Genomic DNA, 16,698 nt, shown 5'->3' on the forward strand with positions numbered 1-16,698 from the left:
CGCAACCTAGACATAGACCAATGGTTACTCTCAGTTGTTCATCTAAGAGATTACCAAGGTTGCGACTAGGGAGTGATTCTAACCATTCATGACCACCAAGTCTGTCAGATAATTGAAGGAGTTGAATGCAATCTAAAGGTGGATTGACTGATATATCTGTCTGGTATTTAGAGATTAAAGGTGTGAAAAAATTTTTGTGTGTGATGATTGATGGTAATACGGTGTTAATGGGTGTGTTTGCCTTGTCAATAGCGTCGTCTAATAAACGATCGGTAGGGCATATGAAGCCAGAAATAATAGAATTGTTAGATAATCTAGATGATACGAATGATGATAAGGATAAAAGATTGAGCGGAAAAAAATCTAAACCTCCTAGTTTAGAAGGTAGCTGAGCAAGTGACCAATTGAATGAGTTTAAATTTATGTTTAAAATTTTTTCCAGAAATATTTTAAATTTATCCTGAATTTTAGATATGAATTCATTGTTTTTGAAAAAAGATGATGATCGGAAAATATGCATAAATTTAGGTATGTATAGGCATTTGCGAATTAAAAATAAAGATTGATGAGCTGGTAGGAGACTAAGAATGTGCTCCATACTGTAAAAGCTTTTAAAAATCTTGTTGAGAAAATCTTCCGATTTGGTCGCATTAGCTAATGGGGACCCAAGTAAGGTTAAGCTGTCAGGAGCAATGATTTTGTAGCCTTCCAACTTTTGTGGTTTATTGTTTAAGAAACATAATTCTGTTTTATTTATGTTGAGTACCAGGCCGATATCTTGGGAATTGATTTCCAGGTGTTTTAAGGCGCTTAGTACATTAGCTGAAGGGCCACATATGGTCCCATCGTCTAAATACCATAGATTAAGATCTAGGTTAAAATTTTGTTTAATTTGGTAGATGAGATGATGGATTCCAAAACAAAAAAGAAGAGGTCCTAATGGATCCCCTTGTTGGATGCCCTCTTGGGATAAAATCTGATAAGATCCATATGTCAAAGGCGTCTGAAAATTATATGAGGATTCAATAAATTTAGAATAACAGGGAAATGTTTCATAGAAGAATTTTTAAAATGAGGTACGATGTAGGCTATTGAAAGCATTTTTAAAATCTAGTTTACATATTACAGAATCAGGTGGTGGGTTTTCTAAGTAAATTCTTAATGTATGAGCCGCTATTTTACAACCACCCTTGATCCCAAAACCTAGTTGATAAGAATTTAATATGTTGACAGCATCATGTTTGATGTGTTCAATTATGATTTTGGCTATTAATCTTCTGAAAAAGGAGCCTACTGCAATAGGACGGGTACCACCATCTGGCTTAGATAAAGCAATTAGACGTGCACCAAAAAGGATTTGGTGAGTTTGAATTGGAATATCATTATTTATTATGTTATTACAAAAAGTTGTTAAAACCTTGATGACAGAACTATGGGAAGGATTTTTTGGATTAATTAAGTATTGAAAATAGGAGGGTCTGAAACCATCAAGACCACCTGCTGAGTTTTTATTGAAAGAATTGATAGCATTGACAATTTCATCACTGGTAAAAATTACAGTTTGGTGGATTGGAGAGATGGGTAGATTATCTGTAGAAGCTTCAGGATGTAGTTGTTTCAATAGTTGTGATGTTTCTTCATTGATAGGAGAAAGATGGTTATCTGAGGATATGAGTTTAATTGCACCACCTATGTCACCTTGATCTATTTTATTTGATATAATTTTGCATTTGTGTGTTATATCATCTACTTGCTTTTTAACATTATGATTGTAGTTAATCATTTGAATATTGTCAAAATTATCAATGTTCGATTTTATTTGTTCGTGTAATGGGGTCTCTTTGTTAGCAGGACGTATAAGACATTTATGAGAGAAGGTTAATAAATCTTCTTATGATTTTAAGCAATTTAAGTTATCATTAACTTTTGTGATAAGTTTAATAACAAAATTTGAAATTAGGTTTCTAGATTTATTTGGTAGATGTGTTAAAGTGGGTCTTTTTTTCCATTCAAAAAATCTTTCAAGAAAATCTGTGTTGATAGGGGGAGGATGAGGCTCAATAATATTGAATAAGGGTTTGGGTATTGTTAAAATTTCATTGGTTGGAGATTTTTGAGAGGAAGGACATGTTGACCGTTGACCCTTTGTAACTATGTTTGTATAATAGATTACCCTTTGTCACTTTAATTAGTACTTTTTTAAAATATTGTTTTTTTTTTGTCACAAAATTTTCAGACCAAAAAAATTCCCACTTAAAACGTTTAGGACCCATTTCATGGTATTCAAAGACGTTAGGATATTTTGTTACGAGAATGATGAAAGCTACCCGACGAAGCCTCCTCTCGTTGTGATTGAACTTAAAGGCATGATTTAATCTTTATAAAAATTATTTTTATTCTTAGCATTTCAAACATGTAAAATATTATCAAACTTATATAAATGTTACTTATTACTTTGTAACGGACTGAAAACTCTACTTTTACTTTGTAAAATTTATATAAATATTTTCTTTTTAAAGCTTTGAATTACATTAATATTTGTCGCTTACTCCAAAGAAACGGCGAAATCGAATTTTTAACCAAAAATCTGGTCAACATTAAAAAAGCCCTCTAAAAAATTGACTCGAGCACTAAGGCATAGCATTAAATCAAAGATTTTTTATCGACTATTTTTTTATAATTTTAGGTTCGGAAATAATTCCTGACGTAAACGTCAATCATAATAAATTCGTAATAAAAGTTAGAGTTCCTCAAGCTAAAGGAATCACCGAATATTGGCTCAAATGCGAAAATGTAAACATATTATCACTTCTTAGAATTCTTTATTATATAGTATTATTTTAAAAAATTACTATTTAGTCGAATTTACTTTATTATTATTTAAAATTTTATTCTCATAAAATAAATTGATATTAAAAAGGAAGATCAGTATGCTAAATGGATGGCTGCCTCCCGACTGGCCGCCAATCACGGTAAAGTAAATGATCCTCAAATTTACAAAGCCGAAATGAGCTCGATATTAGCTTTCCTTAACATTCAAAACTCATCTAACACTAAAAATGATTTAAATCGTAAGATTTATTATTACATTGAGATTGTTTATTTTTTTAACTAGGTTGCTGATGGTAAATTTTAAATTGAATAATTATTTAAATACAATAAATTATTGAAAGTCGCCAAACCGGGTTAGACCGCTTCACAATTCGATATTTTTCAAGTTTTGATTAAATAATTCGGTTCCATCTTTTTTAAGACCAGCCAACCATTTTTTTTGGATTGTGTCTGAATTAGTCCTTGATTGACGTTCACTACTAAAAATTATTACCAATAAATTCTATCATCCATAACTAAATTTATAATGTATATATACACATTAAGGTAACAATAACTTAACGAAGGGCAGCTCAGATATGAACGGATGCCAAAATGGCAAAAATACTGCCAAAAATAGACTTTCTATTCTGCTAACCGAAGGTTTGTATTCGAAACCTTTCAGTAGAAATTCAACCTTAGCCCGTGCTATACGCTCCGAAAATATCAAGATCGAGGAATGCGTGCCTAAAAGGATCGCAAAAAAATACAAGACATCCATGGTATTTTTAACACTTTAAACTAGTGTTGTTAAACGGCTCGATTTGAGCCGATTTTTAAAAATGGCTAACTCAATATTTTATCCAGAAATATTACTCAAGCCTGAAGATTTTGCTCATAGATGGCACAAAAGTCTAGACATCTATTAGCAAAATCTGGAGCCTTAGGCAATATTTCTTTGGCTAAAATATTGAGGTAGTCATTTTTAAAAATTGGCTCAAAATGAGCCGTTTATTAATAACACTACTTTAAACTATGAATTTTTATCGATTGTCTATGTTGCTTAACATTCCTCTTTTTTTTATTAATTTTAACTCTTCATATTTTAATTTTATTATCATTTAGATTTATTTAAATCCTTGATTTCAACAAAAAAATAGATTAATACAAAAATAGTCGAAGCTCATAACACGATTTGTGGATTGAATAGTTTGGATACTAAAATGTGTTACATTAGAACCTGGCAAGCTTTGCCCGAATACGGTTTCACATATTTCACTGCTAGATTTATGGGACAAAAAAAAGAGGTAAAAAGAATATCTTGCAAGTTTTCTCACTCAAGCAAATTTTTTTGATCAAATTGAAGAAGCATAAACCTTTTAAATATTTATATCAGAACTGGTTCTAACATTTATATGTACATTGTTTATAGCATTTAATTCTGAGATTGAAGTTAAATTATTTTTTAATGTCTATTAGTACCATCACATTCCAGTTCTTTTAAAATTACAAAATGTTTAGTTTATGTTACGATCATATTCAAAACGTTTCGAGAATTTTTTAATTAAAATCCGGAAAATTCTGGAACTTCCGGAAAATATTCTGGATAATTTTTAAAATAATATCCCAATAACTTGTTTATTGGAAAGTTCCCAGATTCCTTGTTAACTTTCCTTCATCGCTTATTAACAGCTTGGAAATTAGAACTCTCGACCGTATTAAAAAACAACCATTTTTAAAAATATTAAGATGCAAAAATAGTAAAAAAAAATTTAAATCTACGTATCAAACTCTGTTTTTGATTGGATTAATAAAATTTAATTTAATTTTTAGGGGAAAAATCTAAAATTATTCTATCTGCTGTTTATTATCAGCTATATAAGATTTGCAATCTAATTTTTAAATAGTTAAAATTTTTCAAAAGGGGGTATATCATTAAATTATTATTCTAACATCCCCTTCCTTGCTCTGGCAGAATTTCAACTCAAATATCTTATTTTTTCTAGGAACTATTGGCTATAACATTTAACCGCATCATTAAAATGGATATCGGCACTGGAGAACACATTAAAACGTGGAGATTTACTAATATGAAGGTTAATTTTTTAAAACAATACCCTACCAAAACAATTTGATATTTTTTTGAAAAACAGAGATTTATGATTAAATTAATGATGTACCAATACCACTTTTTAAGCCGATTCAATAATAAATTGATATCGACCAATTACGAATCCAATGTGACATCCGATTATAAAAATAAATTAGGGTTTCGTTAATAAATTTTTTTTTTTTAATTTTTTCATTTCTTTAAAATATATAATATCAATTTAAGTTATAAGAAAAAAAATTAAAAATTAGGACGCCTTCCGAAAATTTTATAATATCGGCCGATCCGATATATCGGTACATATCGATTAAATTTTACCTGAAAATGCTAAAATCTCTTATAATTTTCGTGTATAAAATCTTTCAAGATTAAATCAAAAAAAATTGTATCAATATTTATTATTTAAAAAAAAAGAATTGGTCTGTCAATTGGGAAATTAAAATGGTTATTTTAGAGTTCGAAAATAATTCTAACAGTAATTCGGAAAATATCGAAAAACTATGCTTTATGTGCACATGCGCCGATTGCAAAACGGTTCACGAGTTCATAGGCGGTTACGTGTTCATGTCCATGAGGTCTAAAGAAAATAATTCACAGGTTTTGGACGACGTTCTATTTCACAAATTGACTGGCGGTTGGAGTTGATGGGTTCATTATTTCCATAGATTGAGCTGCTGGAAATCGCTTGAATAAATGATGAATTATTTTTATACACTACTATCCAAGAAATTTTGTTACCACATTGGCTAATTTTCATTATATTTCTCTTTACGAACATGAAAAATAGTCAAATATTTTTTGTAAAATTTTTATACCCTTTTATTTGTAATATATTTTAAGCTCCTTTTTTTATATATAAAATAATTATAAACTATTTTTAATCAAAGTAAACTATTGAGATATGCTACAAAAAAAATTAAATTTTAATTAAGCTTGGACGTAAATTACATTTTAGTGTTAATGCTATTTTATAAAATTTAAACGAACGAAGTTTTATAGATATATATATACTTCGAACCTATCTAAATAACAGTTCTTCCAAATAGCATTTTTTAAAAAAAATTACATTACAATGACGCCTTTATACAAAATTATTATATATTTTTAAAATGAACAAAATCCTATGAGACCAATAAATACACTTTTTTTATATATATTAATATTTTATACTGTCAATTTATTTCTTTTATATAAAAAAAAATTATAGCAATATATAAATTAAAAATTATTATATATTATTTAAATAAAAATTATTGTACGTAAATAAATTAAACATTTTGCCACAAAAAAAAAATAAATTTGAAATTTTATTTTTTTTCGTTGTAGAGATATAACTGTTCTTCCTTCATCAATTTTTTAAGTTTGTTGAATAAATTATGTTTTTGATCTTTGGCCGACGAAATTTCAGTATTATACATATCGATCTAAGAATATAGAAAATTACAAATTAGATTTTTATGTAAAGCATGATATTAATATTACTAATTGACGATTCACTGATTAAAATGCAAAAAGTGTGCATACATTGAAGTCCGCCAAAATTTAGATGAATGTCAAAGATAATTATATAAAATAATGGCGTCCACTATAACAGCCAATGACATTGACAACTAGAGCTGACTTCAATGTATCTACACTTAATAATTAAAGTGTCAGTTTAGGTTGGTATTAATGTCACTCTCGTTGAATATTTTAACTCCTATATTACAAAAATTTATTCATAGTTAAACTATCCTTGTAGAAGTATATTCAACTTTTTATAGAGGTCGATCATTGATATCCATCAAATTGCAAACCAAAAAATATACTGCTACTGTTCCAGTTTATCCAAACTTTTGATATATCGGATAAAATATTTTACATCAGCTGATGACAGATATTTTTTAAAAAATATGAAGATTGGGGCCAAATATTAATTTATTTCAACATAATATTTTCGATTAATTGATATACTTTATTTATTCCATTCCAAGATAATATGAATTTAGTAAATCACCTAAAATAACATTTTTAATAATATATAATTGAGACCACTCTTCGATGATAGCCATTTATAGCCCCAATTGAGAATATAGATAATGAGGGTCATGTGGTAGAAGAGGTGTTTAAATAATTAAAAATTGTTTGGTTGGGCATTTTGAAGCCACAGACCAGAGTTTATATGGGCAACCCATCGTAGAAATCAATTTTTGATTAAATTCCTGTTATCAAAATTTCCGCTAAATAGAATTAAAAATTCCACTGAATTCGGATCGGATCCAGAACCCTATTTGGACCTCTATTTACGAAATCTCGGGGCTTGCATAATCTTATATTAGCTAATATCTTAATCGGGCCGCTTTTAAAAATAGATCCAAGTCATTTAACAATACTATATATAGTATAGAAAGAGGGTTATGTTTTTTATTCACTTTCGTTACAAATCTTTTTCTTTATAAATATTTATCTAGATAATTTTCTGAATTGTAGATAAGATAATTTAGGAATCAATTTTAAACACGGTCATTTTTAAAAGAAATTAAACATTCGTCAATTCGTAAGATCTGATATATCTATACCAATCGAATATTTGAATTATTCTAAAAAATAGATTTATTAAAATCTTAAAAGGTGATTTATAGATGTGGAAAAAGAGTAAAATAATAAAAAGTTCCATACCCAATTAATAATCTTTTTAAGATGTTTATGTTTATTTATCTTGTCACTTCTTATTTTAAAAGTTTTACAATTAATATAATCACATTTAACTCTAAATAAGGTTCTGTTACTTGATATCTAGAATGGAATAAATATTAGAATATTACTTTTTACATAAATATTAAGTTTATATTATTTTTCTCCTGATACTTAGTGATATGTTCTTATACATAACTTGTATTTATTATATTATATAATTATTTAGAAATATATTATCCGGTAGATGGAGGATTTTTTTCAAAGTTGGATATAAAGAACTAGATTATTGCTAAGTGTTTATTTCTAGGCTCTCACAATGAATTAAAAGTAAAACTAACATAGCTAATATAACCCTTCCATAATCAATTTTTTTATTAAATCGGGCATGGGCTTTTTATCTTTTTCACTTATTTCCCATGGGCGTTTAAGCAAGTGGTTTTGCCTCTTGCTCGCACAGGTAACTGCAACCTGCCCAAAAAACGTGGATGGTCCTTTTAATATTTCCCATCTTTTATCCCAGTTTGATAGGTTTTCATGAGAAAACCAAGCGTGGATCTGTTGTATATATAACTCTATTAAATGTATGACGCTTAGGGATAGTGCGTTTAATATCACGTATTCTTATAAAAAATACCTCTATACTGGTAGAATATGTTATTGCTGATAGAAACATTTGATAATTAAAATTTATTCTGCTAAAAAAAATCCAGAAAATTATTATTGAAATTAATATTATATACATATGTTAATCTCTGAGAAAATTATCAAATAAGGAAAATATTGATACTTTGAACTTGTAAAATATTAACTTATGGTAATGACTCAAAATTCAAAAAGAAATAATTTATAGTTTATAATATTTATTATAAACAGATCTCTTTTCTATAATTGACATTTTTCAGAAAATTAACAATCATCATAATCATATTTATTAATGGATCTAAAAAGATTAAATTCAAGTAAATAATTACACCCCCTCCCCCTCATAAAATTATCTAGCCTCCCCCCTACGGCCTAGACACCTCTGTCAACCATGGGCAAAAAAATATAGAAGATCCAAAAGCATTCCGCAATGCTAGTTGGGAAGGAGAAAGGAATAACGAAGGAGATGACGCGGGAAAGCTCATCGACGCTACGGAATCCAAAGACGCCATAAGACCTCCTCTCGTTTGGAGATGCTCAACTTATAGCAACTAAGCTGGAAGAGACAATGGACTAGTATAAATGTTTAGCCTAACCAGAGAGAGGAAAAAGACATAACTAAAACAAAATAAACAATATTTAACTCTCTGTAAGGATGAGAAAGAAGAGGAGATACTGATGAAAATAATGATGACAAATTGAAACCCTTCAGCAAAGATGTAAAAATAATAAGGGAGCATTGGAACCAAATACTACCATGCAAGCAGGTCGTCAATATAAGCAATGGAAGACAAAAACGCAGTCTTGTTAAGGAGCGGCGCTACAAAAGCGGCGCTCCGGAGCGCCGCTACATTTTTTTAAAAAAAGCTGGAGCGCCCCTCCTTTTTAAAAATGAGAAGCGGGAGCGGGAGTAGCTCCTTTTAAAATTTAATATATAAATTATATTATTTTTTTGTTAATTAAAATTTAATGAAAATAAAATTTTATTTTATTTAAATTTATTCATTATTAAATGTTAAGCCAAGTTTTATATTGATTTTTCATCTAATCATTTGAAACATTAAACATCAGTTTTTCCTTTTTATATTGAAAATTTTTTGAAAAATCTTGCAAGTCAATTAATATTCATTTTATAGATATATAATAAAAAATAGTTTTAGATATTATGGATTTAGAGATTATAGAAGAAGAAACCGATTTTCCATTTCCACCATACAAAAAATATTTCAAGCTTATAGATGATAAAGTCAACTTAAAGGCGAAATGCCTATTGTGCATTAACAATAAAATGATTTCTTTCTCTAAAATCAGCAGCTTTAATTTAAAAAAACACCTTAAGGTAAAATCAATATTTCTTTATTTTAATATAATAATTTTTTTTTAAATGGTTATAATTATTTTTGGGCAATTCATTACATTAGTTGAGCTTGGGTTGTCAGATATGATGCTTTTTTATATTTTTATATTTATTTTAATTTTCTCATTACTTGTTCAACCTCCTTTTTATACATTTTTTTTCTAAATTTAAAGTATTTTTTTAAATTGAATTGTAACATCCAAATTAAAAATATACATTTTATTATGGTAAAATTTATATTTTATTTAATTTTAATTTGATTTTTTCTTATTTTATTTTGATCAATAAACTTGGAAAATAATTATTTATTTTTATTTTATATTAATAAAATAAGTAAAACAAAATAATAAAAAAAAAATTAAGTACCTAAAAAGATATTTATACTGCTCCTTAAATATTTGTCAATTTCTTATTTAAAAAATCTACCATGATAATTTGATGTTTTAGATTATCAGTTAAAAATAAAGTTGATTTTTATAAAATAAATTTAAATTTAATTTATAAATTTATATTTAGAGTGTACATGATAATCAATATTCAAAAATGAAAATCATATCAATAGTTATAATAAAAAAGATATTAGCCAAAATATAAAGTCTTCCTCTTGTGAGAAAAAACAGTCAATATTAAATTTTAGTCAAAAAACATATGAACCTACAAAAACTGAAGGAGATAATGCAATCATTGATTATGTCATTGAGACACTAGTTCCTTTATCAACTGTAGATAATCCTAGCTTTGTCAAAATGATAAAAACGTTTTCCCCTTCAGCAAAGGTAATGTGCCGCCAAACACTAATAGCAAAGATAGGTTTACGTTATGATAAAATGATGGATGATATTATAGAAATTCTTTGTATGATTGCTGGAGTGGATTTAGAAGGTAGTGCCTATATTTTTAAATGTGCTTGATTAATTTAACTTATAAAGGCCTTTTTTGGGTGTAACTGCTCATTGGATTGACACAAAATCATTGCAAAGAAAATCAGCAGCTTTAGCCCTAAGACGTGTTCAAGGCAAGCATACTTTTGATGTTTTGGCTAAGATGATAATTGATATACATAAAAGGTTTAAAATTCAGAATAAAGTGATAAAAACCATTACTGATAATGGTAGGAACTTTGTGAAGGCATTCAGGTAATCTCAAATATTTATTTTAAAATTATAACTTTCCTTTTATTTTTTAGAATGTTTGAAGATAAAAGTTCTGAGATTGATGATGATTTCCAATTTGTGGATATTGATGATATCCTAAATAATAGGACAGAAAGCTTTGATTATCTCCCTCAACATTCAAGATGTGCTTGTCACAATCTTAATTTGGTGGCAACAGTTGATGCAGAGAAAGCTTTAGGGGGTAGAAGCTTTCAAATAGTATCTCAAAGTTTATTCCAAAAGTGTCAATCTTTGTGGAATAAACAAAATATGTCTACAAATATGGCGGACGAAATTATCAAAAAGTTGGGTAGGTATCTAATATGCCCAAATTCCACTAGGTGGAATTCGTATTATGAGTCTATGGTTTTGCTAGATAAAATGTTAGATGAAAAACAAAAGGACCTTGATGAGTTGTGTGATAACCATGGGCTTATACGTTTTACTCCCAAGAACGTAAATTTATTAAAGAGTATAGTCAAGTAAATATTAATATAATCGTTATCTTAGTGATATAAATAAATTTTAGGTTATGGAACCTATGAAAAAAGCTCTGAAAATCCTTGAAGGGGAGCTTCATATGGACATGGGTTTCCTAAGTTCTACCATTTTTAAACTCATTTCAAAATTAAATGAATTATCAGATTTAGAGTTTTGCCAACCTCTTGTAAAGTCTCTAATCAGCGGTATTAATAAAAGGTTTATAATAAAACATAAATTATATCTATTTAAATAACCTTATTGCAGATTTCCAAATATTTATAATGATGATAATATAATTGCAGCGATTGTCCATCCTGCATTTAAATTAAATTGGGAATGGATAAAAGATCCAAAAAATATGGAACTAAAAGCCAGATTAATTAATTTTTTAAGGAAACAAATACCCGACGGAAAAATAGCTACAACTAGTTCACGGGAACCTTGTAATGATTTGGAAGATTTCTTTGGATTCCATGAAAATAATATATTGGATAGATATTCTTTAAATAATGATAGCAAAATTACTATTTTTGAACAATTCCATGAATTAAAAAATATTTATATTAAATACAATACCCCGCTTCCCTCTAGTGCTCCTGTGGAGCGCCTATTTAGTATCGCAAAACAGGTCTTATAGGAGAAGCGTGGGTGTTTGTTAGATTCTAATTTAGAAAATTTATTACTTTTAAAAGCTAATAAAAGATTATAAATTTTGATATATCATATAATATAAATAAAACGTTTTGATAAAAAAATATGATTTTGTTTCGTGTACCTTCTAAAAAAATGAAAATCAAAGGAGCGGCACTCCATTAGTTGGAGCGGGAGCGCTCCTTTTGAGAAGGTAGGAGCGGGAGTCGCTACTTTTAAAAAGGAGCGTTAACAAGACTGAAAAGAAAATGATGATATTGAATTTGAATCAAAACAAGACTCTACCATTAAAAGTGATACATCAGTTATTGAATGACAATGAATTTTAAAATATTATAAATTAATATTATGGATATTAATCAAGCACATTTAAAAATATAGGCACTACCTTCTAAATCCACTCCAGCAATCAGCTGTGGTACACACATAAGATACAAAGAATTTCTATAATATCATCCATCATTTTATCATAACGTAAACCTATCTTTGCTATTAGTGTTTGGCAGCACATTACCTTTGCTGAAGAGGAAAACGTTTTTATCATTTTGACAAAGCTAGGATTATCTACAGTTGATAAAGGAACTAGTGTCTCAATGACATAATCAATGATTGCATTATCTCCTTCAGTTTTTGTAGGTTCATGTTTTTTGACTAAAATTTAATATTGACTGTTTTTTCTCAAAAGAGGAAGACTTTATATTTTGGCTAATATCTTTTTTATTATAACTAGTGATATGATTTTCAATTTTTGAATATTGATTATCATGTACTCTCTAAATATAAATTTATAAATTAAATTAAAATTTATTTTATAAAAATCAACTTTATTTTTAACTGATAATCTAAAACATCAAATTATTAAGGTAGATTTTTTAATAAAGAAATTGACAAATATTTAATGAGCAGTATAAATATCTTTTTAGGTACTTATTTTTTTTTATTATTTTATTTACTTATTTTATTAATATAAAATAAAAATAAATAATTATTTTCCAAGTTTATTGATCAAAATAAAATAAGAAAAAATCAAATTAAAATTAAATAAAATATAAATTTTTTTACCATAATAAAATGTATATTTTTAATTTGGATGTTACAATTCAATTTAAAAAAATACTTTAAATTTAGAAAAAAAATGTATAAAAAGGAGGTTGAACAAGTAATGAGAAAATTAAAATAAATATAAAAAAGCATCATATCTGACAACCCAAGCTCAGCTAATGTAATGAATTGCCCAAAAATAATTAAAACCATTTTAAAAAAAATTATTATATTAAAATAAAGAAATATTGATTTTACCTTAAGGTGTTTTTTTAAATTAAAGCTGCTTGCTGATTTTAGAGAAAGAAATCATTTTGTTGTTAATGCACAATAGGCATTTCGCCTTTAAGTTGACTTTATCATCTGTATCATCTATAAGCTTGAAATATTTTTTGTATGGTGGAAATGGAAAATCGGTTTCTTCTTCTATAATCTCTAAATCCATAATATCTAAAACTTTTTTTTAGTATATATCTATAAAATGAATATTAATATGACTTACAAGATTTTTCAAAAAATTTTCAATATAAAAAGGAAAAACTGATGTTTAATGTTTCAAATGATTAGATGAAAAATCAATATAAAACTTGGCTTAACATTTAATAATGAATAAATTTAAATAAAATTTTCATAAAATTTTAATTAACAAATATTATTCAGCCCTAAAAGGAGCTACTCCCGCTCCCGCTCCTCATTTTTAAAAAGGAGGGGCACTCCAGCTTTTTTTGAAAAAAGTAGCGCCGCTCCTTAACAAGACTGTCTTTAATATTTTGAATTAATTTTCTTGAGAATTTCTGTTTTAGTAAGAATATTAACCCTAATATACCAATTTCTTTCAGAAGAAATAGAACTAGGAATTTTTAATAAAATCCACTTCTCTTAATGAGCATGGTAGGCAATGCCCATTCCAGTAATTAGAGGTAAATATCTGATTGTTTCTTAGAGAAGTTACTGCTTTCTACATAATTTGTTATTAAACATGCCACTTTTACTAAATTTATAATATCACTTAAAAAATTTCACCACTTTGTAAAATGCCTATTTCTTGAATTATATCATATACTTATTCAAATTCACTAAAATACTTCCCTTGATATCATAGACCCAATAAATAAGCATCATTAGATCACATACATTTACAAATTTCCTTCAGGTCAAATAGTCTTTAGGTCAATTGACCAACTTATTTATACTGGTTTTTATAGATATTTTATATAAATTATAAATGGATCAAAATTCTAAATATGCTGGGATTTTTAAATCTAAAAAATGATTCAAAGTTTTAAAAATAACACATATTGCCGCTAACATATACATGACATATTTATAGTTTATACATAGAAAATAGAATACTATTATCATATGTATATAAATATGAATAACAATATTTCGGCCATATTTTTTCAATATAAAAAAATATTAAAATATATGCAACATTTTTTATTGAGAGATTTTAACAACCTGGTTCAAACTAGTCAATTCTATTAGGCACCATATTTAATAAAAATATTATATTTATAAATTATTTTATATAAGAAAAACTTATTCTCCATTATTTTGATTACAATCTCATTAATTTTTAATAGAAATTTCATTTATATCAAAAATACAAACCTGTTTATTAACATCTGCTATAGATTTGATTAAATATTCCATGGCTACTTCATCCTCCTTTATTTGCTTTTTTATTTTAGTTATTTCATCAATAATCTGAAGAGATTTTTGCTCTGATTTACACTAAAATTATAAAATATTTTATAAAAGTTACCATTTTCGTTCATCTTTAGTTGTTTATTTATCACTTGCTCTTTAATTTTTTTATGAATAAAATTAGTTTTTAAATCTTCTTCCATGATGCAAGTTTATATCACATACCTAATATAAAAAATATTGTTAGTATATCATCAATTGCCCTAAAATGGTGGATATCTCAACTCTTCTTAAAAATAATTTACACGGTTTATTCGTTAATAATTTAGGTAGAAAGAAGCGAAACAGATAAAAGGTTAATATACGCATTTATTTTTTAGGAAGAATTTATTTAAACTATTATGCATAAAAAATGTAAGTGTATTATTAACATTCTATTCAAAAAAAATATTTATTTTCATTCCTACCATAAGTTTAGTGCGCTCTCATACATTCCTACCATAAGTTTAGTGCGCTCTCATATATCCTAGAATCAAATTATTTAATTGTTATTGCTAAGATTTAGTTTGAGATTTATCAATCGAATAACTGATATTTATTTAAATATAAATAGCTTATAAAATGTTTTTGCTTGCAGAATTTCGTTTAAATGATTTAGAGATTTTATTCACAAAATTTTCAGCTGATAAAATGACAACGCTTAAAAATATTACCCCAAATAAAGAAGCTATGCTTCTTTCAATGAAGAAACAATTAAAAGATAATATAAGTTCTATAATTGACAATTTTTCTGAGATTGTCAAAATAGCTAAGGTAAAATATTTTAGTATTATTCATAACTAATTATTTATAGATTGAAGAAATTGGACAAGTATCAAAATCAACCCAAAATGAACAAGAATTATTTGAAGCTCAAGTTAGAGCTGCAAATATGGTAATCATTATTTTTAAGTAAATATAAATTTAGACCCCAGGTTAGGGCTTCACAATCTTTGTTGAAATTAATATCTGACCTCAAACTTTTATACATATTAAATGATTTTAAATCAATAAATGAGAGTGTAGCTCATAATTGTCAGGTAATGTCTTTTAATATTATTGATATAATTTTTGATTAAATAAATAGGAATTTAAAAGTTTACAATTAGATTGTAATGAAAAGTTAAAGATAATTAGAGAAGAAATGACTTCACATTTATATGAACTTGAAGATGAATATTACTCATCTCTATATAAATAATTCTAATTATGTATACTTTTTATACTAAATATTGACATTAGAATAGCTGATATTATGGTTGGAATTTGGATTTTACGAGATAAAATCATTGTATCCTTTTTAGAGTTCAATCATTTATACCCAATAAATGTTTTTAAGACTATTTTGTAATGAATTTATGATTAATTCTGTAATTTAAATATTATTTAGTCTAAGTATAAATATATCAGTTATCTACCAATAACCAGTATTGCTATTATATCATCCTGATAATATGCTTAATTGGAATCGATAGTGCCATTTATATATTTTTTTATCACAATGGGACAAAATTATATATATATATTCAGCTTTAAAGGTTAGTTGAATATTTTTTGATGAAATTTTATATTAAAAAAATTATATTTTCTTGCAAAATATCAAAATAGAGTCTGTTGCATCTGGTCTATTGAAAATTATCTGCACCAGTTGTCCAGCTTGGCTTGTTAAATTCTTTGTCAGGACTTGCTAATTTATTTGTGGTCAAGTTTTTTATTATAAAAGAAATAATTATTTCATGTAAATATACATATATTTAAAAAAATATATAATTACAATAAAATATAAGTAATTCTTGTGGGTACATAACGTTATTTTAAAAAATTATAATTAATACAAATGATTATATGAGTGAAAAAAAAAGTTCTGAATAATTAAGGGAAGAGGAAGAAGATCTAGATTAATCGGGCACCTCGGGGAATGTAACATGTGAAATTACAATTTATTAGAATTTATATGCGTTGGCATAAGTAAACATCTTCTTTCAGGTCTCCTGATTTAGTTCTTAAGGCTGCCAATCATTTTAAATAGACTAAGAGCCTGGCTTCCAAAAGATGTTAGATACCAATTTATACTCATCAGGAAT

At 26.8% G+C, this 16,698-nt stretch overlaps 3 protein-coding genes across 5 annotated transcripts in view; 2 read left to right on the plus strand and 1 right to left on the minus strand.

Annotated features, from left to right (window-relative positions):
* Positions 1-6,084, plus strand: part of LOC135922943 (fermitin family homolog 2-like) — a 29,817-nt gene extending 23,733 nt beyond the window's left edge. The window contains exons 7-13 of one of the 2 annotated variants that reach the window (XM_065457491.1): positions 2,237-2,364; positions 2,687-2,793; positions 2,921-3,071; positions 3,379-3,593; positions 3,972-4,118; positions 4,818-4,907; positions 5,336-6,084. In XM_065457491.1, the coding sequence (XP_065313563.1) occupies positions 2,237-2,364; positions 2,687-2,793; positions 2,921-3,071; positions 3,379-3,593; positions 3,972-4,118; positions 4,818-4,907; positions 5,336-5,566 (1,069 nt within the window). In that variant the 3' untranslated portion in view covers positions 5,567-6,084. The remainder of the gene's footprint in view (positions 1-2,236; positions 2,365-2,686; positions 2,794-2,920; positions 3,072-3,378; positions 3,594-3,971; positions 4,119-4,817; positions 4,908-5,335) is intronic. The other variant, XM_065457490.1, reaches the window with a different exon arrangement.
* LOC135922945 (uncharacterized) lies at positions 6,028-14,829 on the minus strand. The gene is made up of 3 exons (XM_065457494.1): positions 14,694-14,829; positions 14,540-14,652; positions 6,028-6,345 (listed from the first exon to the last, which is right to left on the minus strand). Exons 1-3 carry the CDS (start codon positions 14,776-14,778, stop codon positions 6,229-6,231), a joined length of 315 nt encoding a protein of 104 aa, XP_065313566.1. The 5' UTR covers positions 14,779-14,829; the 3' UTR covers positions 6,028-6,228.
* A 57-nt stretch (positions 14,830-14,886) lies between these two features.
* LOC135922944 (mediator of RNA polymerase II transcription subunit 22-like) lies at positions 14,887-15,871 on the plus strand. Of its 2 annotated transcripts, XM_065457493.1 has the most exons (5): positions 14,887-14,930; positions 15,258-15,388; positions 15,429-15,509; positions 15,550-15,654; positions 15,702-15,871. In XM_065457493.1, exons 2-5 carry the CDS (start codon positions 15,266-15,268, stop codon positions 15,813-15,815), a joined length of 423 nt encoding a protein of 140 aa, XP_065313565.1. In that variant the 5' UTR covers positions 14,887-14,930; positions 15,258-15,265; the 3' UTR covers positions 15,816-15,871. The 2 variants fall into 2 exon arrangements, with proteins under 2 accessions (XP_065313565.1, XP_065313564.1); XM_065457492.1 differs by lacking the exon at positions 14,887-14,930 and having other exon boundaries at positions 14,932-15,388.
* The last annotated feature ends 827 nt before the right edge of the window (positions 15,872-16,698 follow it).

The sequence above is a fragment of the Gordionus sp. m RMFG-2023 genome, chromosome 1 (assembly GCF_954871325.1).
Source record: "Gordionus sp. m RMFG-2023 chromosome 1, tfGorSpeb1-WG-v2, whole genome shotgun sequence".
NCBI lineage: Eukaryota > Metazoa > Nematomorpha > Gordioida > Chordodea > Parachordodidae > Gordionus > Gordionus sp. m RMFG-2023.

Bases quoted from the DNA above. Each gene is read 5' to 3' on its own strand.
- LOC135922944 (XM_065457492.1), top strand. From the start codon at position 15,197: ATGTTTTTGCTTGCAGAATTTCGTTTAAATGATTTAGAGATTTTATTC. The intron at 15,389-15,428 runs GTAAAATATTTT...AATTATTTATAG, and splicing joins AGATTGTCAAAATAGCTAAG to ATTGAAGAAATTGGACAAGT. The intron at 15,655-15,701 runs GTAATGTCTTTT...TTAAATAAATAG, and splicing joins GTGTAGCTCATAATTGTCAG to GAATTTAAAAGTTTACAATT.
- LOC135922945 (XM_065457494.1), bottom strand. From the start codon at position 14,778: ATGGAAGAAGATTTAAAAACTAATTTTATTCATAAAAAAATTAAAGAG. The intron at 14,653-14,693 runs GTAACTTTTATA...AGTGTAAATCAG, and splicing joins ACTAAAGATGAACGAAAATG to AGCAAAAATCTCTTCAGATT. The intron at 6,346-14,539 runs GTTTGTATTTTT...CTATATTCTTAG, and splicing joins TAGCAGATGTTAATAAACAG to ATCGATATGTATAATACTGA.